The 24,200-nt window shown below is 40.5% G+C and overlaps 1 protein-coding gene across 1 annotated transcript; it reads left to right on the top strand.

Annotated features, from left to right (window-relative positions):
* The first annotated feature begins 12,021 nt into the window (after positions 1-12,021).
* Positions 12,022-23,229, top strand: LOC129350037 (uncharacterized protein K02A2.6-like). Its single transcript, XM_055015245.1, has 3 exons — positions 12,022-20,200; positions 20,670-20,844; positions 21,782-23,229. The coding sequence occupies exon 1, from the start codon at positions 15,422-15,424 to the stop codon at positions 18,881-18,883; it is 3,462 nt and encodes a 1,153-aa protein (XP_054871220.1). The 5' UTR covers positions 12,022-15,421; the 3' UTR covers positions 18,884-20,200; positions 20,670-20,844; positions 21,782-23,229.
* Positions 23,230-24,200: the final 971 nt, after the last annotated feature.

Below are 24,200 nucleotides of genomic sequence, written 5' to 3'. Positions count from 1 at the left end.
TAAAGACGCGAATGATGGAGGATCTCTTCACATGGTCTCGTCCCAAAGCAAACATTCATTTTCCTGGGGCACAAGCAGTCAGAGTACATGTAATGGATACAGACACACTGTCACAGATTTTGCCCTGCATGTGGACATTCAACATGTGCACTCTTGCATTTGCAGAAAGCGTGAAGTGTTCTTTAGAATGGAAAGTTATTTGTTTACCTCACCCTCCACTCCCTATTACCCCCTCCTCCTCCTCTCTAACTAACCCATACACACAAACACACATAATGTACACCCCTCATTTCGCCACCTTTCAGTCAGTGCACATCCAACAATAACAGCATCAGCCTTTAAAAAACCCATACCAGCAATATACTATATCTACTTCAAAGGACAAGTCATACTTCATCCCACCTCTGGCATATTTAATGCTTTGACAATGACAAGGTCTCAACAAAGCATGGCTCCATAATATGTCTTCATAAGGCCTTACAGTAATGGCCGTGCTCCACGTACGAAGCTATAATTTACCCTCCACGGTGGAAACTGGAATAGCATGGATGGCTGTTGCTGTTAAGTGATTAAATTATTCAGTACAGCAGAGATGGAGACAGAGGAAAACAGATATTGCATGAGTATGTGTTTGTGTGTGTTACATTTGGTGTGTGAGAAACTGAAAAAAATTACTTGTATCTTTTATGCATGCGGTTGTGTGTGTGTGTGTGTGTGTGTGTGTGTGTGTTTGTGTGTGTGTGTGTGTTTGTTTGCGAATGAAAAAGAGAGAGCCGCGTAGTGTGTTCTGCCTCATCAGGCTGATAAGACAAAGGGAGGCTGGTCGGTTTAATATCCTCATCGATCCCAGCTCACCTCGTTACACATTAACATTTACAACTAGGAAATCCAACTCAGACAGTTAAAGACTCTCCTGAGTGAGAGGGAGATGAAAAGACAGAGAAGTGATCTGAGAGAGAGGAGGAGAAAACACTAATAATAAATCCCACAGCGGGCAAATAAGCCTGATTTATAAAATCCACCAGTGATGTGGTTGCTTAAAATGAGAACTAGTCCGTCACTGAAAGTCCAGACATCAATGATTCCCGACAATAGAAAGAACAGATACTAAGACACTGGGGGTATTCCCACTGAGGGTTGTTGTTTTTTTTTTTTAGCAATGCTGGCAGTGTATATAATGCAACTATAGTATCAACTGGCATGACTAGCAACATGCAGCTGTTACCTTTGGTGATCTCTGACTTTTCATTTATCGCAATCAACATGTCAAAATTTCAAATGATCCAATCATTTTGACTATTACCAAAATAGTCTTGCACAGCCAGACCTATCTTTGCAGCGCTGCAGAATGGTCTGACTGGACCCAATTTTGCTCAGCTATAGTGGGGAAAATGCTCTGACTTGTTTTTGTTTTTTTGTTTTTTAAACCAATCACAATAATCTTCGGCAGCACTAAGCCCCGGATGTAGTGATGGTGCCCCTGCAAACCTGTGTCAAGGAGGAACTTGTTTTAGTGGAACATGCTTGGGAAATGAAAAATTTTACACAAGTGGTGGGCAGACATGGCGTCAACCAATATTTATATACCAATATTAACAGTTTTTGAGGGTTTTTTGGGCCGACACAGATACTACCCCTCTACCTCTCTACCTCTTCTGTCCCTCTCAACCCGCCGGCCAGCAGGCAGATGGATCCCCCCACATAAGGAGCCAGGTTCTACTCAAGGTTTCTTCCCTGTTAAAAGGGTGTTTTTCTTGCCACTGTCACCTTAGGGCTTGCTCTGGGGGTTCAGGCATATTGGTTCTGTAAAGTGTCTTGAGACAATTTGCCCTGTAATTGGCGCTATATAAATAAAATTGAATTGAATTGAATAGATACTGAATATTAGTGAATGAAAAAGACATCATGCTGCACTGAGATGCTGCACTGGGTAAACGTTATACCTGCCAAACATCAGCATAAAAAATCTTGAGGGGAAATGACTGGATATGTAAAAAAAAAAAAGAAAAGAAAAATGTAAACATGACAGAAGTCAGCGCATTGATAAAAGCAAAAACACATTCAAGTGAAATAGAAATCGACAGTGATAAACAATGACACCTGTGAAACACGCAACTTTAGTGTCAACTGAAGCTTCCAATGCACTGCCGAAATGAAAAACAGCAGCAGATCTGCAGCGCTTCACATTTACTTTTGCTTTTTTTCTCAAAAGTATGTTCAAAATTTGAGTTATGTTTGGACAACAACTCAGCAATTGTCATTGTGAGCATGTTAGCACTCTGAGTTTAGTATCTTTAACTCGAGGTGCTTTAAAGAGTCAGCAATTGTGTCTTTTTTGGTAAATAGACTTAAATGTTATAATACTCATGAGCCATAGCCTCTGTTGCAATGATGGCAGTCCCAAAAAGGCAATCCAAAGTGCTGTAAATAAGAAGACAAGAAATGCAAGAGAGCATCATTTTAAAAAAAAAAAGATATGAAGAGGATTTTCAAATGTAACATAAATTCCAAAATTAAAATAAGCTGAAATACACGAACATGTCACAAGTGCCTTTTTCTTCCTCGTATCGATGTGCACCATTGGAGTAACAGGAAACTTCACATTTTAGATTTTTCTGTACACATGTTTGCACCGTTTACTTTTTGTTTGACTTAGATAACCAGATATTTCTGTTGATACAGTTGTTCATCTTTTGTTCTTACAGTTAATCCACAAGCATTTAATGCCAATCCAGGACACAGAGGTGTTCCAACTGTGAGTCATCCTACATTATCTATGAGGAAAATAAATGTAAGTGGATTTTACTTCCAGAGCCAGAGGTAAGAAAAATTGTTCTTCCCACTTCACTACTCCACACTGTAGCCATTAAAATTAGGCCAACTAACGTTTATTCTGCCATAAGAATTAATCAGACACTTATTCCTCCCAAGGCGACACCTTCACGTTGCTTGTGTTGTTTGACCGACAGACCAAAATTTAAAGACAATAAATTTATCATGATATAAAATTGAATTAAATTAAATTAAATTAAATTAAATTAAAATCATTTCCATTTGATAAACATTAAATCTGTGTCTCCTGGATCCTGAAATAGTGCGTTAATGTTGAGAACCAGCTGCAGGCTCTGTCTAACACATCCAAGCCATGTCTTATTACAGATGATGACTGACTTTCATTAATAGGGCTGCTGTGCTCTACAGGGCTGTGATGGCTCATATCACATACTGTATCTCTTCCTGAGAGGTCCGCAGGAGCAGCATGCACACTCTTAAGTGCTTTAATCAAAGTTCACAATGCAGCATTAATATCACAATAACTAAAGCCCTCTCTTGATTCTAGCCCTGGAGTTAAATATGGATTCATATTAATGCATCCAGCAGTAATATGGAGCCCTGCATGATGCAACCTTCACTTAATAAAAATGGAAATCTAGGCAGAGGTTCTGTCTTATATTGAAACATTTACTTTTAGTCTGACTTAAAGGTACCCTGTGGAATTTTCTTATGTACAAACTATTATTTACAGTCAAGAGGTGGCTTTCCAATGCAAGAACTCAAGGCAGGCACAAGGTGGCGCAAACATCCGACTCCAATGTTAACTCTGAGTGTGGCACAACAACAAATAGTAGTACCTGTGTGAAACTTATGTTCTCTGAGCAAGTAGGAAAAAGAAGAATGGAGGTTTAGTATGGTAGCCTATATGGAGAATTGTACATTGTTGATTGCGATGTTAGCAAAGAGAGGACTGCTTCTCGCCGAAGAGACCATGAGGCCAGAAAAAACTATTCCGTTCAAAGAACTGAAGAGCCTCTTCTTGCTAAAATATAAAATGCAGTTCTGACTTTTCTCAACAGCGAAGTAATGATGTGAGCCACTTACTGCATGTGCTTTAGTTGTGAAACCATATTCAAAGCACACAGCGGGGCAGAGATGTGAGCAGTGAAATGCCTGGAGATGATTTAAATGTGTCGAGTTTAACAGCCAATGCATCAAGTGTTTATGTGGAAACAAGACCTCGATCACTGAGCTATAAAATTGCATTGTTGCTCCATCAATCTCGCAGTCACCATCCCCCCTCCCCAAGTTACTGCATCTGCCATTCACAAGTTTACAATAATTCTTTACACCTTGGACCATGTCGTATAAATCTATAGCACTAACATATGAATGCATGTCAGGGCATGGCTTAAATGGTATAAATTTAAAAAACTGTTTAATATTGACATAATGTGTTGATAGGAAACCAGAGCACTAGACTAACTTTACTCATTGGTTTCACTGTTGCAGTTAACTTTTTCATTTAGCTGCACCAGTATAAAATATACATTTTAATCACTATGACTTTCTGTAAAAGCATACTGATTACCAATCCTATTTTTTAATGTTATGTTCTAACATTATGTAATTGACTGTAAACAGGATTAAAGGTGCAGGAAAATGTTTTGTTCTTCTTCATAAGGATTAAAGTCAGCAAAAGCTATATTTAGCTATATTAACAGCACTGCTAATGTTTTTTCTAGCTACTCACTGTTTTGGTTTTCCACTGCTTGGTGCTAAAACGCTGCAGGGAGGATGTGGAGATGTTCTCTCAGCCACTATACTGTTACCAAACAGGATGAGCTACTTGGAGACACAGTGCTTTGTTAACATTTAAATTTGGAACATTGATGCTCTGACAACAAAAGCACTGTTTCCAGCCATGCTGTGGCCACACTCTGCAATCAATACAATGCATAATGCTGGTCAGTTAATCATATCATAGTGTTTCCCGTGGGTTGAAATTTACAGTTTACTTGTGGTACATAACCTAAGTTGTTCTCTGAAGCTACATTTACAAATGCAGACCACTGGTAGACGCTACAATTCACTGATATTCACTTAATCCATCATATGTATCATTGGATGCTAGGTAGGTGGCTGTGCACTGAGAAGCCTCTAGTCCCCACTCAGTTACTGCAGCAAACGTAACTCGGACAGGGGTGTGACCAAAAATTTGTTTGGAGAGAGCAAAATAAGGCATTCTAATATTAGATTTACCTTCATTTAAAGTGATTTTAGTTACCTGGACCCCCCAGGGACACACACAGTCATGAAAATGTCAGGCGCATTGGATTGTACACTTTTGGTTGCATGTGCGAATACATTATCGAAGCATTCCCAGTTGTTTCAGTCACATCTGAAAGAACATTTAGACCAAGTTTAACTCAGATACTGAGATGCATTTTCACACACAAGGCATACGCTAAATGCTAATTAAAAATTTGTGCACCAGTGCCCTAACAGTAAAGTAAAATATGCTGCAGCCTCGAGATCTTATTAGGAAGCCCACCTATCTATTTAAATCCCTGTTTAATTTATAATGGTCACTGCCACTCTATAGATGTTGCAAGAAATCATTCTGGAAAAATCAAAGAAAAACAGAATCAGACCGGGTGGCTATACTTGAAATACCCCTATAAGTACCCCAGTGAAAACAATGGAATCTTTAAGTCTCAGTTAGCCTCACAGACTGATGGCATCTAAAGTAGATTTGGGTGAATTCTGCCTTGAAGAAACAGTGTTCAATACAAGGTCTCTTAATTCCAGCTATGCACACTGGTGTATACTGTATATATGTTTTTTTTGTAAGATTTCTTTATACCCTCCCAAGAGCAAAGTTTGCAGTGGGAGGACCTGAACAAAACAAAACTGTTTTTCCATGTACAGCACCTTCGATGTCTCAGCTGAAATGCATAAAAGGGTGAAAAGTCCTTCGAGTGGGGAGCTCACAGAAAGGTTTCTGTGGCAGCAAGGCCATGACGAAGAACCTGAAGGTGAATATCAAAATGTGTGAATCTAGATCCATCTAGCTAAAGCCCATTCATGCACCAGAAGCTGTACGTTGAACATTTGTGGCTCATTCTGTATGTAAAATAAATGGGTTTTGGGCTTTTTGTTGCAGATCTCTGTTGTGTAAATGTTCCAAAAAATGGCTTTTTTCTAATGCAGCAGGACTGCTGCAGATTGAGCTGCAATGTTTGTATGATACTCGGATCTGGAACACAAGGGAGAGCAGTGACTTTAAGAAACAAGAGCATAACGTGAAACTGTCGGCACATTTACATAATTAAATTAAGCACCAAAGCTTAACTTGGAAATACCATTCACAAGTTAAAACTACTTGCACACGCACAGCTGTTTCATTCATTTTCATAAAGATCTCATTAAACTGGCTCACAGCTTTGTAGCGTCATTGACTAGAGAAAATTTAGTGTTTCATATAAACACTGATATAAGGCAGTCGAGCTGTTTTATTGCAGGCATGTAGACATCTTTAGGCCTAGATTCTGTCTTCAAGGCCAACAGTAGCCATGTTTCCATATAAATACAAAGTAAAGTTGAAGCAGACTTCTGAAATGTCGCAAACATTAAAAAAAAAAAAATTAGAAATACTTGTTCCCATTAACTGCAGTAGAACGAGCCAGAAACAAAACCAGTTGTTTGCCAACCACTAAAAAACCTTGATAAACAAGAAACAAGCAAGATGTTGTTCATCTACAAGAGAAAAATGGAGAGATGTCACCAGGAATTGTTTTCAATCTGGAAAGTTATTATGTTTGAAGCTGTTTGGAGACAAAGACAATGGTCAAGTGAGTAACATTTTTTGTTTAAAAACATGTTTCAATCTCCTATTAATTCTTTATTGAAAAAGTCAAAAAAAATCACCACAAATAAGTGGAAAAACCTTTTTGCAAAAATGGTCTGCAGTTTCCATTAACTAATGCAATACTTTGAGTTATCTATAAAACTATGTTATGCAACCACAGTTATTAATGAAATTGACCAAAACCACTGCAGACTTTATGTTTAGTGTTAAGCCTCATTATACTCCCTTGTGGATGTACACAAGGACACCATTGAAGTGTAATTGTTACTATGTTATTATTACTTTTCTAGGCTGTATTTGTCCGCCTGGAGAACTCTGTTGCCTACATGTGCAGTACGTCATATCTACATCTTCTGTACATACACACCACTGTGGAGCATGCATACTATTGCCCTTATGAAGGTAATTGCTGCATGAACACAAATTTTGGGCTGCACATGTACTCTCTACAGACTTGTTTATGTGGAAAATATAATGCTGGCTTTACCGATTACACCACATAGGTGAGATTCAAGAATGGATATGCAGAACTTCATGTTTTCTAAAATACACCATTATGATTGGATTTGGTTAACTGTCAATTTACTGTGTAAAGGTTACATCATATTTTACAAATGAGCAAAGCATACAAAAGAACTCGTGTCCCCTTAGTAAAATTAGGTTGCATTTCTAGTAAAGTGTGATGTGCACCGTACCCTGTCTCTTAAAAAATGATGTTCCTATTGAACTAAACTGCAATTTCAATCACATTTTGAAAGAAACACATTTTTTCCTCGAGAAGTAAGGCTGTGATGTAATAGGAAAGGCTTCCAGTTTGAAACAGCCCCAAAGTCTATATAAGGACATAGGAAGGGAGGATGGAAGAATAAGTCAACAACAGGACTTTCACCCAGGAGACCGAGGTTTGTGTTGTTATTCTAAAGCTTAAGTTTTATTTTCACTTGTTGTTTGGTTAGGTTTTGGCACCTAAATGTTGTGGTTAGGGTTTAAAAAAAATAGCACACTGGGTTAAAATACAACCCTTTCACAACATGTGTGAAGCTATTTTCTGGATTACCACAGTGACAACTCCCACCACATCCAATATATGATTGTTTATAGGGCTTTAACTATTCTTTTGTTGTTGTTGATGTTAAATTTATGCTTAGTCTGTCATGTATTTTCTCAGTTAAACAATTAGGTGTTTGGGCTATAATGTCTAAAAATTGTGAAAAATGTTGATCCGTGATGATTAATGTCTTGTCTGCAACCCAAAAATACTCAGTTTACTGTCATAGAGGAAAGGAACCACAAAATACTCAAATGTAAGGCTCAAACCAATTAATGGATGATCAAAATAGTTGATGATTAAGTTAACTGATTAACTGTTGCAAGCATGGAGTACCGTGGGGGGTTTTAGCTAGCAAAAGAGGCATTATGACAAAGCGTTCTGTGATGATTAATGACTTCACACCAGCAATTATGTGGTAAATCGAGCCAGGATGAACTAGGATACTGTTTGCGGCGTCATTTGGTTAGCTGAAGAAGAGCAAACAGTAAAGCAATAAAATAAATGGCAAAGATATGTTGATTCAAAAGGTATTTTACAGTATGCAACAAAACAGAAGAAAATATGTTTCCTTTACAATCATTTGTATAGGAGCGTAATTTGGTGTGAAGAGGGCTGCTTATACCAGCCACTGTCTATAGCTACTTACTTAGAAATAGAAACTGATAAAGCACCACAGAAATTTCTCAGTAACATTAAACAGAGAGATCTTGATATCAAGGTCACTTTGCATAAGAGGCATCTGAGCAGAATTTCCTATTATTTTTTGGTCCTCTCTGTTTTTCTTCTCTTGTTTTACTACCCATTATGTCCGACTCTCCGCCTCGCTACTCAGATGGATTCATCCATCTCTGCACAAGAGGAGGGAGGGAGGGATAGATATGGGGGAGGGGTGGAGAGAGAGGGAGAGAGAGCTTATTGTAAACTGTAAGAGGTGTGCAGCAACTGGGACAGATGATGTCTGCGGAAACGAGGACTGCAGGATCCCACCCATCCCCCACACCACACACACACACACACACACACACACACACACACACACACACACACACACACACACACACACACACACACACACACACACACCACACACACTACAGCTCATTTGTGCCTGGCTGGTCACCTCACTGCAATAGATAGATTCCACCCCACCCCCTATCCTCTGCTCAGTCATTCAGACCTGGGAGAGTCAATAACAAGCTGACATCATCATTGGTTTTGTAGGATACAGTGCTGCCTTTATTCTAGCAGCCATATGAGTGAGAGAGAGAGGGAGAGCGAGCACTGATGAGGCTGGAGGCTGAGCATGCTGAATGCAGGTCAGAGAGCGTAGGTAGAGATAGGTGGACACAGAGAGATGCACGGTGGGGGAGGGGAGCAGCAGCATGGAGGGCCTTTCCAGTCAGGCTGAATCACTGACAAGTGGCCAAGATGCATATCAATCACGCACAGTCACACAGAACCTACATGCACACGCTTGCAGCTGTACACAGTGCTCTGCTCTTATATAAAGACAAAATCTTAAATGCACGTCCAGAGCTGCCGGGATTTCTGGACATGATGTTGATGCTGACAATGCATTGACATTATTATTTTTAATCAAATAAATTCATTCATAACAAGTCATTTAATATTATGATCAAATCCGATCAAATCTGTGGAATGGCAGCTGGCTAGTAGGCCACCTTCAGTAAGCAGAACTGCCTGGGGCAAGGCGCTTGATGACAGCGTTTATCAGATCCATTTCCTAGAAAATAAACACTTCAAGTATTGTAGATTAACTGTAGAACCTGGTTGCACCACCAGATGCAGCCTCTTACTGTTTAATACAGTCACATCCGGTGGAGGTTAGCATTTCATGTTGGCGAGCAGAGAGTACTATTGGGGTTTAGCTAGTAAAGGGGCACCATGACATAGTCTTCTGTGATACTTAATGGCTTCCAGAAAGCACACGTTAAATTCAGCCGGAATTAACAAGAATAGTGTTTTTATATCCCACTAGCATACTTATCTGTGGCTTAAAATAGCAGTATCAGCTAAGGACAAATCCAGTATTGTCAGTTTATAACATGAACAATTCACTTTTTCATTGTTAATGCTGCCTTCATGTGACAACGGATGTAAAACAAAGGATCGGGCTTAGGTATGACAGGCCAATACCAATTAGCACGAACAGCAAAGATCAACTGCTACCAAATCAGAGAGCAGCTACACAATAAGGAGAAAAGGAGCTGCTACATTTACAATTATCATCCACACTTCTGACATTTTAAAATCCTTAAACTTCGGGGACTTGGAAACACTGACTATGAAAATTATGGTGTTATGTTTTAGTCAGGACGAGCATAAACTGAGACTTTACTAATGATTAAGAACAACTTATAACCATTGGGGCTCTAGTGACATGAGAATGAGGGTCGCATGTGGCATCTTACCTGTTCCTGTCAACAGTTTTACAGCATTTCACTTTGGTGAAGGCATTTATAGCAAGAAATGCTACACGGTACCAACAATGGTAAGTATTTACTTAGACATTGGCGATTGGCAAGGAGATGAAAAAAATGCTGATCTTTAAGAACGCATAAATACGTAGCTGAAACTAGAACATAATTATCTTAGATTAGCTTAGCATAACTCAACAACTGGAAATAATGTGTTCTAGAGAAGCTTCAAGCATTAATTTGTGCTCCTTTCCTAAAGGTAGCAACAAGTGATGGTGAGCACCGAGAGAAGGACATGCTTCCTAAACGGAGGAGGAAACACTCGCAAAGAAAAAGACTAGATCTCTTAAAGCTTGTGTCATTAATTTCTGACAAGATAACAATGCCACAGAGAAAAATGACACTGGCAAATGATACTTGCCGGCTGCTCTGCTGTGTATTAACTATGTTTAATGTATTTAGCAGTTTACACATTATATTGTTTCTTGGCATCAATACTGAAAATAGACGAGTTTCCATTGCAAAAACTTGAAGTAGGCCCAAGGTGGCACCAGTATTTACAAAAAAATGCCTCCTTAGTTGTTGCTAAAGCTTTTCGATTTCCAGCAGAGTGTCGAATCCAACAGTTATGACCGCATTGTTCACTCAGAGTGCATCAAAGCAACAATAAATACTGGCTACTTGATGTAACTCCAGTCTTATCAGCACGGAGGAAATTATTCTGCTTCCTACATGCTCGAACAATAATCATGGCAAATTTTAAGTTGTTGTTGGCCATATTAGAGATTAGAAGACCGCTGCCGGATAAGGACATTGAGAGGGCAGCAATTTGTCCTTTTTGAGTTGAACTAATCAGCGTCAAGACCCGCACAGCAGTTTACCAGTGCTATTTAAAAGCACCTGTGTTGGAGTGGGTACTTTTGCTGCCATGAAAACAGCTTTGAAAGGTGTTCTACTACAGGGGTGATGACGAGATACAGTAAGGTCCAGGCCCACAAGTTACTGCCACAGATGACGGCCTTATGTTGTGATTGTACAACGAGGGATCCAGGTAGGTGTATGCACCACATTTGCCGCTTGAAGTGAGCAGTACAGGACATCGCTTGACTAGTGTGCAGACTCCCGACTGGGCCACGCCTCTGTAACAATTCAAGGTCACCACACATGAAGGCAAAGAGGGAATGATGCCCTCCAAGACAAAGAAAAAAAACAGTATGTCGCTTTGCAAACAGCTAAGTTGAAGAGCAAGTCTGTTGCAGTTAGCTCTGCCTGCCCTATTTGTCAGAAAGATAACTGCTGGGTGATGTAACACACATTGCTAACTGTGCATGGCTTGTGGTTTTAAGCAAGGATGTTGTCGCACACACCCATTTTGTAATACTACAAACACAAGGACTTTCACATAATGTCATCAGTAGGTTAAAGGCTCGGTCACCTTTGTGTTACCTTGAAACAAACAAGACACTTTGTTGTTCGGAGCATACTTTTATCTGTTTCCTGCTGCTTCCAATCTTTGAGCTAAACTCGCTGTCTGCTCACTCGTGAGATTAATATCTGTCCTCTCGCCTCGCTCTTATAAAGAAAGCAAATATTTCCCAATATGTTCAAGTGTTCTTTTACAGGCGGAAAAGCAGACACACAATCACAGCCACGACTCCCCTCCCCCACTACACACAGACAGACACACAATCCCTGGACGATGTGACTCAGACACACACAGCCTACACAACATTCCAGTCAATTCTCCACACTAGAGTTCAGCATTCCAGCCTGGTGTTAGATGCTTTCCTCCCACTGCACACAGGAAGCCATGTGTGTGCGTGTGTGCGTGTGTGTGCGTGTGTGTGTGTGTGTGTGTGTGTGTGTGTGTGTGTGTGTGTGTGTGTGTGTGTGTGTGTGTGTGTGGGTGTGCGTGTTAAAAGCTTTAGATGTTGCTTTAGCAGGGGGCCACAGTGAAGGGCTTTCTCTGTCAGATCAGCTGCCCTGAGCTCAGTTTCTAATCCGTGGCTGCAACAATCTGCTCTGTCCTCCTAAAACGGCACTCAGAAGCCTGTTTGCTATAATAACTAGCAATGGTAACCATTTGTGGCAGACGCCACAACTGGTTACCATTTTAAATTAGTTGTTAGAAATTCAGGATAATAGCTATATATGTCATATTTTTGAATTTTTATCTCAAAAAAAATCCAGAATCACAGGGGAATGAGTGGCGCATTGTGCTCTATATTCTTAGTAAAGGTAGATGACAAAAAATGGGAAAGACAGTGTTGGAATTAGACAAACTGCAGGGATGGACAAGCAACGGTCAGCATTCGGTATATTATTCAGGGTTTTGTTGCTGCTGGGTGGGTTGGCTGGCACACAACAAATGTACAAGAAGTGTTTACAGTCTGTAGCAACTTTAGTTTTCCTTCAATTGATTATGATAGAAATGCCCCCTTGGAATCAAAACAGACTAATATTTTTTTCTATTTAACACCAATGTTAAGTGAGGAATGTCTTTAAGATGACAAATATTGATTTTAAAGTCTGCAAAAAAAGACAAGAGTGGTATCCTATGGGATGGAGAATGTGGTCATTTTTGTTTAACGGTGCCTTGAGGGTTAGTATATACAGCCAGTCGGCTGATTGAATCAATTCATGGTGGGATTTAAGACCACCGAAACATCACCTAAATACGCCCCTGAAAGACTTTTGTATACTGCGCCAATAGCTTAATGTGGACATGGCATTTTGTTGCCTGAAAAACAACATTTATTGCACTGTTAAGTGGAAGTTAGCGAGCCAGGCAGAGTAGATCCCAGTTGTCCTGCTGGAAGCATAGACAGAAAATCAAAATATATATAAGACAAATGCAGTCAGCAAGACATCACCAACTGGTTTGAGGACGGACGTCAAACCGCAAAGTTTTGGAAATCTTTTGAAACCAGACATAATGAGCAAGTGGTGGATCTGACAGGAGCAATTCTATTACGACAGACTAATGTACGAAGTCACAGAAATAATGTATGGACTGTTCAAATTACAGACAGGACTAAGCAATGGCTAATGCTTGTAGCAAATGAGGTACGTAAATAAATTACCTGATAGATAGATAGATAGATAGATAGATAGATAGATAGATAGATAGATAGATAGATAGATAGATAGATAGATAGATAGATAGATAGATAGATAGATAGATAGATAGATAGATATTTGTCAATTAGTGCACTCAGAATCCTGACAATGTAATGTACAAGAGTGAACGGTCTTAAACCCATTCTATTTATGTTAAAACATGGACCACCTTCTTGCAGTCTAGGAACATACGCTGCAAGTGGACAAAGTTCTCACCTGATGTCATCATCAAAGACAACTGGGCCTAAACATTGAGTTAGGTGCTTTTAAATTGGACTTACAACTCGACTGGAAAGCTTACATGCAACCTTTGCCAACAGGGGCTCCACTTAGTCAACAACAGTAGCCCAGTCTCAGATTGATGGAGGGCATCGTGAGCACCTCGTACCAAAAATTCACAACGTTTGAGAACACCAATGCAATGAATAATCCCATTTAGACCGAATTAATACAAATGTTGTACCAAAACTCAATGAGATTTACTGTAAATTTAAATACAAAATAGAATTTTAAGTAGTCGTGGTAATATATGAAAAAGCCTTTTTCACAAAATCAAAGAAACTTGGTACAGTCTGGGACCCTAAACATTTTCCCAAATGGAGCCATCAGAAGCATCTCATGGCAACCATGGCAGCCATTTTACTTTCTGCCAGAATCTCATTACATACTTTGTATCACATCTCATGAACCAAACACTAAAACACAGAAAGATTGATGTCTGCACATACATTTTGATGGTCAGGGATTTCAATGATACCAAATACATGCATCGTAACCTGTTTAGGTGACAAGTTACCAGTGAATTCAGAGAAATCACAGTATCTGAAAACTTAAGATTTCATAATATTATGGCTGTGGCATTCTCGTTGTGTAGAGTTTTCAAAGCTTAAACCTATTGTTCAAGAACCCTGTCAATATGGTGGCTGTAAAGAGAACAGTAATATTCAATGTGACCTTCTTAGCTTCAAATAAATCTGTCAAACACAAAGACTTCTTTCTGCAGTGTGATTAATGCCTCTCATGCACAGTATAACTGCATGCATTTACTAAAGTTGACAGAGACACTGTAGGTGCACGGCAGCCTCTGCAACTACACTACATGAATCACTGTTTGCTCACACAAAGCAGGGGAATGCTGCCCTTGCACCGAGTGGGTGGTTGTGTAAAACACTGTATACAGCAGAAATAAAAGTGATAAGATGCCAGGGTTTTAAAAAGTCACACCCACCAGGACGTTACCAGACACACTCCCACAAACTTCTAACATGGCTGCGCGCCCACATATAAAGCGATCCACATATAAAGGAATGAAAAGCGAACATAATCCCAATCAACCTCCCACCACACTCACACCAAAACCGAGTGAAGGAACAAAGTCAGATAGTGAAGTGTGTGTGCTCAGCCGTGGCCGGGAACATGATGATGTGTCTGTGTGTGTGTTGTGGGCTGCACAGTGGACAGAATTAAGGTAATTTCACGGCCTGGTGGTGCTGACTTGTAGCTGCTTGCGCTTCTTGTTGCTGCAGTACGACCACTGAAATGTACACGTAGGTGGAAATGCTGTTGTGAGAGCTGGAGACCACTTCAAAACCCATAATAATAGCGCTGATATCAAGGTCTAATACTAATATTTGGGGGGCTTATGCTGTTCACAGATGACGATGATGATGTTTTTTTCAAAATAGACCCTTTAAATGACATTCTGTTGGACAACAAATGAAAGTATTCAGGTTTTCTCCTGCATTTTGTCTTGTTATTCAGCATACACTAAAAGCGTTTAGTCAGATTACTACCTCTGCTGATAAAAATAAGAACGTAAACTGATTAGCTATAGAATAAACATAACCAATCCAACTGTACAATACTAACAGGACACACGTGATGTGATCGTTGAAGTAGTACCAGTATTGTGGCGTTAGCTGTTTTATTGTGAAAGGCCCAACAGGATGTGCCCGTTGTTATGTGCCGGAGCTTGTGTTGTAACGTGAATGGCTTTGAACCAGACGCATATAAAAAGTGTTCTGAAGCTCTACAAATGTGTCGCTTGATTACCTATGCCTAACAACACGACATGGTGTCAGAAGTGGAGCGGCAGTAAGAGCGTCAGGGTGAGAAAAGGAGCAGTTCTCGGAGCGAAAAAGTGACTTTTCTTTTCGGGACTGAAAGATGTCGCAAGGAGAAGCGGGAGCTAGCGCGGAAGCGGTGCGGCCTCGCTCGCCCCAGCAACAGGTAAACAGCAGAGATAATTCCAATCCACCCCCGAACGCCACATTCACCATTCAGCCTCCCGAGCCGTTTGATTTCGCTAAGCCACAACAATGGGAAAAGTGGATACGGAGATTTGAACGATTCAGACAAGCTAGCAACTTGCATCTTAGCTCAGAGGCTAACCAAGTAAACACGCTCATCTACTGTATGGGGGATGAAGGGGATGACATCCTTCGAGGTCAAGCTTTATCAGAAGTGCAGAGACATCAGTACCAAGCAGTAAGAGACACCTTAGACGCATACTGTGTGCCAAGGAAAAACATAATCTACGAGAGAGCCCGGTTTAACCAGAGAGTGCAGCAAGTTGATGAAACTGTTGACTCCTTTGTCACCGCGCTTTATGCTTTGGCTGTAAACTGCAACTATGGAGCTCTGCACGATGAACTGATAAGAGATCGTCTCGTCGTAGGACTCGGGGACACCAGCTTAGCTGAGAGACTGCAAATGGACAAGGATTTGACGCTGGAGAAAGCAATAAATCAAGCCCGGCAGTCAGAAGTCATAAAAAGACAACAAACCAACATCAGAGGGGAAAATAAAGTGGAAATTGATGCTGTAACGATGAAATTCAAGAAAAAGCCAGCATTCAAGTCCCCAGGTCAACCCAAACAAGTAACAAAGACCAAAACAACAAACGAGAAATCCTGCTACAGATGTGGAAAAACCCCTGCGCATGGAAAAGGACAGTGCCCAGCAAAGGACGTGACTTGTCGTTCATGTGGAAAAAGAGGACATTACAGTAAAGTGTGTAAATCTGTAAAGTCAGTGCATGTGATTGAAACTGAGAAATGTGTCACTCCTATGTTTTTAGGTTCTGTAGATGCAGGTTCAGATCCTTGGTATGCAGACCTTATGATCAGAAACCACAAAGTCAGATTTAAGATAGACACAGGAGCGGATGTTTCTGTTATCCCGGCCCAGATGTACTACTGTATAAACCAAAATGAGACAGGGTTATGTAAACCAAATAGACCATTGTTTGGACCAGGTGGTACTCCACTCAATGTGTTGGGTATGAGCAAGGAAACATTGTGCAAAGGGGAACAAGAAATACAAGAGGATATGTATGTGATCAAAGATTTGCACATTGCGCTGTTAAGCAGACCAGCTAGTGTCAAGCTAAATCTTGTGTCTAGAGCAGATAGCATAGACTTGAAAATGCTAAATGAGAGTTACCCAAAGTTGTGTCAGGGATTGGGTTTAATGCAACAACCTTACACTATTAAGTTGAAGCCTAATGCTGTGCCTTTTTCCCTGGCCACTCCAAGGCGGGTCCCCATTCCTTTACTAGGAAAAGTGAAAAAGGAACTGGAAAGAATGGAATCCATGGGAGTAATCAGCAGAGTTGAAGAGCCAACTGAATGGTGCTCAGGGATGGTTCCAGTGCCAACCAAAAATGACTCTGTGCGTATTTGTGTTGACCTAACTCACCTCAACGAAGCAGTGTGCAGAGAAAAGTACATCCTGCCCTCAGTTGAACAGACACTTGGATCCCTGTTCGGGGCAAAAGTCTTTAGTAAGTTGGATGCAAACAGAGGCTTTTGGCAGGTTCCATTGTCACCAGAGTCAGCACACTACACAACATTCATTACTCCTTTCGGACGCTACCACTTCAATAGACTTCCTTTTGGAATAGCCTCAGCCCCAGAGCATTTTCAGCGGAAAATGTCAGTGATTCTAAACGGGTTGCCAGGCGTGGTTTGTCATATGGATGACATCCTCATTTGGGGACAGGACCAGCAAGAGCACAACACGAGACTTCACACTGTGCTAAACAAACTACAAGAGGCCGGATTAAACATGGAAAAATGTGAACTGAGCAAGCAAGAGGTAAAGTTCCTCAGACACGTTTTGTCTGCGGAGGGAGTCCAACCTGACCCGGACAAAATCAGAGCTGTCAAAGAAATGAAAGAGCCGTCAAACGTTAGTGAAGTATGCAGCTTTTTAGGGATGGTCAACCAGTTAGGTAAATTCATTCCCAGACTGGCTGAAAAGGACAAGCCCCTAAGAGACTTGCTGTCGAAGAAGAATCAGTGGGTTTGGAGTTGTGCGCAACAAAAAGCATTTGATCAGCTGAAAAGTGAGCTGACTCCAACACCTGTTCTCACACTCTATGACCCAAACAAAGAACTGAAACTGTCAGCAGATGCCTCATCCTTTGGACTTGGAGCAGTCCTTTTTCAAAAAGAGGGTGAGCAGTGGAGACCGGTAGCATATGCGTCACGCTCTTTGACAGAGCAGAGGTATGCACAGGTGGAGAAAGAGACGCTTGGACTAACGTGGGGATGTGAAAGATTCAAAGACTTTCTCATCGGGAGACACTTCTCATTAGAGACTGACCACAAGCCACTTGTCAGCCTGCTAGGACATCAAGCCCTGACTGAGCTTCCACCCAGGATCCAGCGGTTCAGACTCAGGCTCATGAGGTACAGTTACTCAATCTCACACACTCCAGGCAAAGCACTCTTCACAGCGGACACACTGTCACGCGCACCGGTCAGTCAAGAGTCGGATTCTCAGGCTACAGCAGAACTACTGGCCGACACAAACATTTATGTGGATGAAATAATCAAAAGTCTGCCTGCAAGCTCGATGTACATCACACAACTGAAAGAGCAGCTAAAAACAGATAGCATATGTTCAGAAGTCATGTCATTTTGTCAAAGAGGCTGGCCAGATTACAGCCGACTCACAGGCCCTATCAAAGTAATTTGGCCATACAGAGACAATCTAACCGTACATGATGGACTGCTACTGAAAGACACCAGGCTAGTTATCCCTGCCACTATGCGCGACTCTGTCCTCGTAGCATTGCATGAGGGACACCAGGGAATGTCTAGATGCAGAGAGAGAGCTAGACAAACAGTGTGGTGGCCTGGTCTGAGTGGACAAATCAATGATCTTGTGAAAAACTGCACTATATGCATTAAAGAACGTGCCAACCCAGTGGAGCCGTTAATGCCCAGTGAGTTTCCAGAGAGGCCATGGCAAAAAGTTGGAGCAGATCTTTTTACATTGAACAACAGCAACTATGTTCTACTTGTGGACTACTACTCAAGATTCGTGGAGATGGCAAAACTGACTCCCACAAGATCAGAGGACGTTATAGTACACTTAAAGTCAATATTTTCCAGACACGGCATTCCTGAGATTTTCTACAGCGACAATGGACCTCAGTTCTCAAGCCAGCAGTTTAAAGATTTTGCCGCAACCTACGGATTCACACACATAACCAGCAGTCCAAGGTTTGCACGGAGCAATGGTGAGGCTGAGCGTCATGTCCAAACTGTGAAAAGACTTGAAGAAAGCAAAAGACCCATATCTCGCACTTTTAGCATACAGAGCGACCCCATTGGCTAATGGCTATAGCCCAGCTCAGTTACTAATGGGACGGAGAATTCGCACGCCAATACCGCAGCTTCCTTCATTGCTCAATCCCAGCCTGCCAAACAAGACTTCAGTGGAGACGAGAGAGAGAGAGGAGGATGAAGGACAGTACAGCATTCAACAGGAGACATCGCGTGAGAGACCTTCCTCAACTTTCACCAGGACAACCAGTGTGGATCACGGATACAAAGTGTGAAGGGACTGTCATCTCATCTCACTCCACACCACGTTCATATGTAGTGGAGAGCCCTTCAGGAGCCATCAGGAGAAACAGGCATCACCTCCAACCATTGCCTGAAAGCACATCAGAAATTCAAATGCCAAGTACACCTGTAAGACCACCAGAGGGCGTCTTACCCACACCCAAAAGTTCTGAGACTACATCTCAGACCCCAAAGACAGCAACACCAGGTGCTGTCAAAACAAGGTTTGGCCGAGTTGTTGTGAAACCTCAAAGACTGGACTTGTAACAAAAGAAAGGTTAACTAAAAGAGAAAAGCTCGGAGATAGACAGAGAAAAAAAAAAGTGTTTTTCAGATATGCAGTAAAATGTTTATTTTTAGTCTGCATTGTTTTCAAGAAAGGGGGATGTGGTGTTAGCTGTTTTATTGTGAAAGGCCCAACAGGAAGTGCCCGTTATGTGCCGGAGCTTGTGTTGTAATGTGAATGGCTTTGAACCAGACGCATATAAAGTGTTCTGAAGCTCTACAAATGTGTCGCTTGATTACCTATGCCTAACAACACGACACAGCTCCTGTAATCAATGTAACCCCAGCACACAGTGTGACAGATGATACCTCCTCAACACTGTTCCCTCTAAGAAGCGCGCGTGCGCACTGCTGACACGGATTCCGCGCACACAAAATCTGCGCTGCGCACAAAAAAAAAATCCAACCTAAATTGTAAATAAAATAAACACGTAGCAATTCATTCTGTGCTATTTTTCAATGTGAGTCAGTGAGTGACCGGTGACTGGCTGCTGCAGCCAATGATGCGATTCACATACGTATTTACCATAGACTGTATATAATGGTATTTACGCAGCTAATCAATGTCAGGCGTCCTTATGTGCAGCCACCGTTGTTCTCATAGATATGAATGAGTAGATAGGACACGCCCCTTTGAGCTGCGTCTACAGCGAGGCTAAGCTAGTGGGGGCAAAGTTTCAGTGCATTCCGTTGATGTAGACGGCGTGAAAACGGAAACAAGTATGCCGGCTCACTGTGCTGCATACAATTGCACACTGCGTCGTACGATTGAGACAAGGAAACTTGGAATGACTTTTCATAGGTAAGAATAGTTTTTGGCTCTTTTTTCATTATGAAATCTTGTTGAGAGCTTCCATTCTATGAGAGCTAACTAGTTAGCCACTGGCAAAACGCTAAGGCGAGCTAGCAGCTTGACAACCAAATACCAGACGATTAATAGTAGCTGTAGTATAGTTGTACAAGCAGTAGTAGTAATACTAAAAGTACAAGCAGCAGTAGTAGTATAAACAGCTGTCAGAGTCGTAGAAGTAGTATCAGCATTTGTAATAGTACAGTAGTTATAAAGCCTAACTCATGTATATCCAGATTACCATCTATGTTCTTCCTCCAAACCCATTTTATGATTGGGATTACAGGCAGTTCTTTAGGACTGCTCTCAAATAATTGAAATGTTACTAAACAAGGTTATACTTATCAAATAGCTCTGGTCTCCAGTATATTGGTGAATTCGGTTCTTTGTACTTAATTTCTACTTTTCTTACTCCATGTAGGTTTCCCAGAGACTATGGGTTGAGGAGGAATTGGAAGTTTGTCGGCTTAGACCTGGTGTCATTCCATCAGTGTTAAACTTCCCGGCTCATCTTGGAAGAGTACGTGCCAGGAAGAGTACGTGCCAGAAAGACCACGACCAAGCAGCCTTGAGATCTTAGGCAGCGTCTCCCTCAGGTGGGTGTCGACGGTGTTCACAGTCAGGTCTGTGATAATCCCGTCAAAAAACAAAACAGAAAAAAATCTAGATTATAAATCAACATGTGACCAAAGCACTCTGTGTATAACGCCATAGTATAGAATGTAGTTCAGAAAATGTCAAAGTATAGTATGCTTTACTCAAGAATAACATAGTATGGCCTGTAGTTCATAGTACAGCATGTTGGCAAGAAAAAACAAAACATAGATTATTATGTGGTTCAAAACGCAAAATGATAGGATGTTGCCTAAAATTGTCATGTATGATATGTGGTTCAAAAAATGTCATAGTGCAGTATATTTTCAAAATAGTATGTAATTCAAGAAAACATCAGAGTATAATATGTCATCTAAAAAATGCCATAGAATAATAATTTCATTGCACAAGTAAAAGTATAGTAACTTTTAAAACTGTTCGAATTCTTATATGTTGCTAAAAAAAACAAAAAAAACTAAAGCAAAAAAAAACGTCAGTAATATGTCAATTAAAAAAGCCTATAGTATAGCGTGTCGCCCAACAAACATCATAGTATAGCATGTCACTCTAAAAACGTATAGCAAGTATAGCCTTTAGTCCACAGCTGTCAGTAGGTGAGGAGCAACACAAAAACAGTCCAAACGCTGGTTTCCAGAGGGTTAGACGAGTATTTATTTGAAAGAGTAAGTTTACAACAACACAACATGTGAGGGGGTTAAAAGCAAATGGGTGTTAGTAAAATAAAAATAAATAAACAGAACTAAAAGTGAACTTCACGTTGACATTGATGGGCATTCCAACCAGGAACAAAGTAAAAGATAATCAATACAAAAAAACACTCTTCCTGTTCACCTCTTAAAACCCAAAAACACACTGCAGTAGCACCCTAAACTAAAACTATCAATGGGTTCTCTGTTTTCCTTTCTGAACAATTCAAAGGTCCCTCTCTATCTCCCCACACATCCACCAACCACTGGAACACATCTCCAAAGTTCTGCCAGGCCAGCTCAGCTTCCCTTCAGAAGAAGTGCTGCCAGATGAAGGAGCCTTTTGAGAGGCAGCTGGCATCGTGATTGGACTGTACTTTGGTCTGTTCCAATCCAGCTTCAGCTCCAGAGACGGCAGGCGGGACGAGTCAACAGAGGCCGGATGGACGAAGGCATGCAGCTGAGTACAATCCAGAAAACAACAGAGGAGGAGTGCAGTGGTCCAGGGCCAGAACAACCACAGTAGCATCGTATGTCTCTTAGAAAACATCATAGTAGAGCCTTTGGGATGAAAAAACGCCATCATATACATCGTATATTGTACAAATAACAAGTCAAAGGAAAGAGACATACATTGTAGAATTGTAGTAATTCTGGGCTGACTGGTTTACTGATTATCAGTATTTTGTTTTTTACCGATTTACGGTAATAAATCAATTTTAAAAAGGCGCTACTTTGGCTCTGAACCTTGATCTACCTGTGGTCGCTCTGTCTTCTGGAGTGATTTGATTGGTTATACGTCATGAATAAAACTCCTTTAACTTAACATCTGTAAACAAAACAAAAACGTATCAACAAAGTTTTCTGTTAAAGTTTGTGTTCTTGTAAGTTTAACTCCCAAGATTATAAATACTTTCATTTACTGCAAATGAATATCCAAATGAATATACTCTAAATGTTTCACTAATAATCATTATCAGCCTTAAAACCCACAAAACACCCCTCTATACTCGACCACACTTAGTACAGTCCGGTTCCCCCTTCTATAAATCTGCTTGTAATCTTCCACTTCCTGTTTGTCAAAGTGGCCTTCTACCTGGACAGGATTTGTTGGAGCTCATGCAACAAACATTTTGGGTAACTGCACTTTAATATGGATGGATGACACTGAATTCGAGTCTGTTTTAATGAGACTGAGTTAAGATGTGTAGCTCTGTCATTAAATAGGAAATTATTTCTCAGAATTTACAGAGAAAAGTCTGAAATGTTTGCTAGGTTAGCGTCCCACATGTTCTTTGGCTCAGCTAAAGCTAACTCTCTCCAACTTCGGATCTCTTGAGTTGCTTGTTGTTAAAATATCTTGCTAGATTTGCTGAAGCTCAGAAAGTCTGAGATGTTGGTTCAGAATAAGCTCATTCTCAAGTCTTACCTGAACTGTCTTCTTTTGTTTTAACTTTCCCTAAATTTAGGAGTTAATGAAAGAGCAGCACATCCAGACTCGGTCTCATTTATGTAGAGATTAAACTTCAGTGTCATTCATTGATGTTAAAGTGCAGTTTTTCAAATGTTTGTTGCACATGCTCCCGACCAAACCAGTCCAGGTGGGAGACGATGTGAAGAGAAAGCTCCAGAGGATGAATATCACACATTTACGTTGGAAATAAATGTCCTTTAATTTGACATTGTCATGCAAATGATGTTCAAATCTTTGTTGAGTGTTTTGTTGATGTTGGTTTCTAAATGTTTTTTGACACTCGGCCCCAAAGATTAAAACCTTTTACGGCTCACAAGCTGCAACAATTCACACATTATCAACTATCTTTCTGACTAAATTAAGATAAAAGTGAAAAACTGCCTGATTCCTGCATCATGAATGTAAATCTTTTTGGTTTTTATGACAGTAAACTTAATATATTTGGGTTTGACATTTTATAAACCAAAACAATAAAAGAATTACTGGAGAAAACAACAGATTAATGGACAAAGAAAATGTGTTTTCCAACATATATGGCTGAATTACTCCATTACAAGATATATACAATTTTAATTCAATTTTATTTATATAACGCCAATTACAGGTCAAATTGTCTCAAGACACTTTATTTTTATATGTTTTGTCATATCTAAAATATGACAAAGTAAGAAATTAAAATTTCTTGACTAATCCAATTTATTATTTGGTTTTTAAGAGACTAATGGGCAACTAAAATAACTTTCTAAACTAAAACTAATAAACATGAGGTCAAATAGAAGGAATAGTTTTAAATACTGCAGTCCCACAACGACAAGAATAAAGTTTGTCAACAAAAAGTAAATCTGCTGGTGGATTCCATTAAAGTCCTAATAAATGATAATAAAGTGTGATACTAAAGGTTTGTGATGCTAAAAATCTCAAAGTAAAGATATCAAGTTGAACATCTGGATGGAGGTTGATAAAAGTTGACCTCCCTTCATTTCTCTGGAGCGACTCCATGGATTTTATGGATGGTGGTTAAAGACCTGCTCTTCTAGTTGTCTTCCTTCTAGTCGCTGTAAAAAGTCAGTCCATCCTGGCTGACTTCAACACCTCTTCATGACAACTTGTTCTGCCTCCGACCTGGTGGAAACTCCAGAAACTCGGGAAAACCTGTCGAGACTCGAAGAACTCGTGG

The sequence above is a fragment of the Amphiprion ocellaris genome, chromosome 2 (assembly GCF_022539595.1).
Source record: "Amphiprion ocellaris isolate individual 3 ecotype Okinawa chromosome 2, ASM2253959v1, whole genome shotgun sequence".
Classification (NCBI taxonomy): Eukaryota; Metazoa; Chordata; class Actinopteri; family Pomacentridae; genus Amphiprion; species Amphiprion ocellaris.
Note: the sequence above shows the minus strand (reverse complement) of the source record. Positions and strands in the feature narration are given on the sequence as shown.

What these genes read in the sequence shown, in the direction of transcription:
- LOC129350037 (XM_055015245.1), top strand. Translation starts at nt 15,422, where the DNA reads ATGTCGCAAGGAGAAGCGGGAGCTAGCGCGGAAGCGGTGCGGCCTCGC.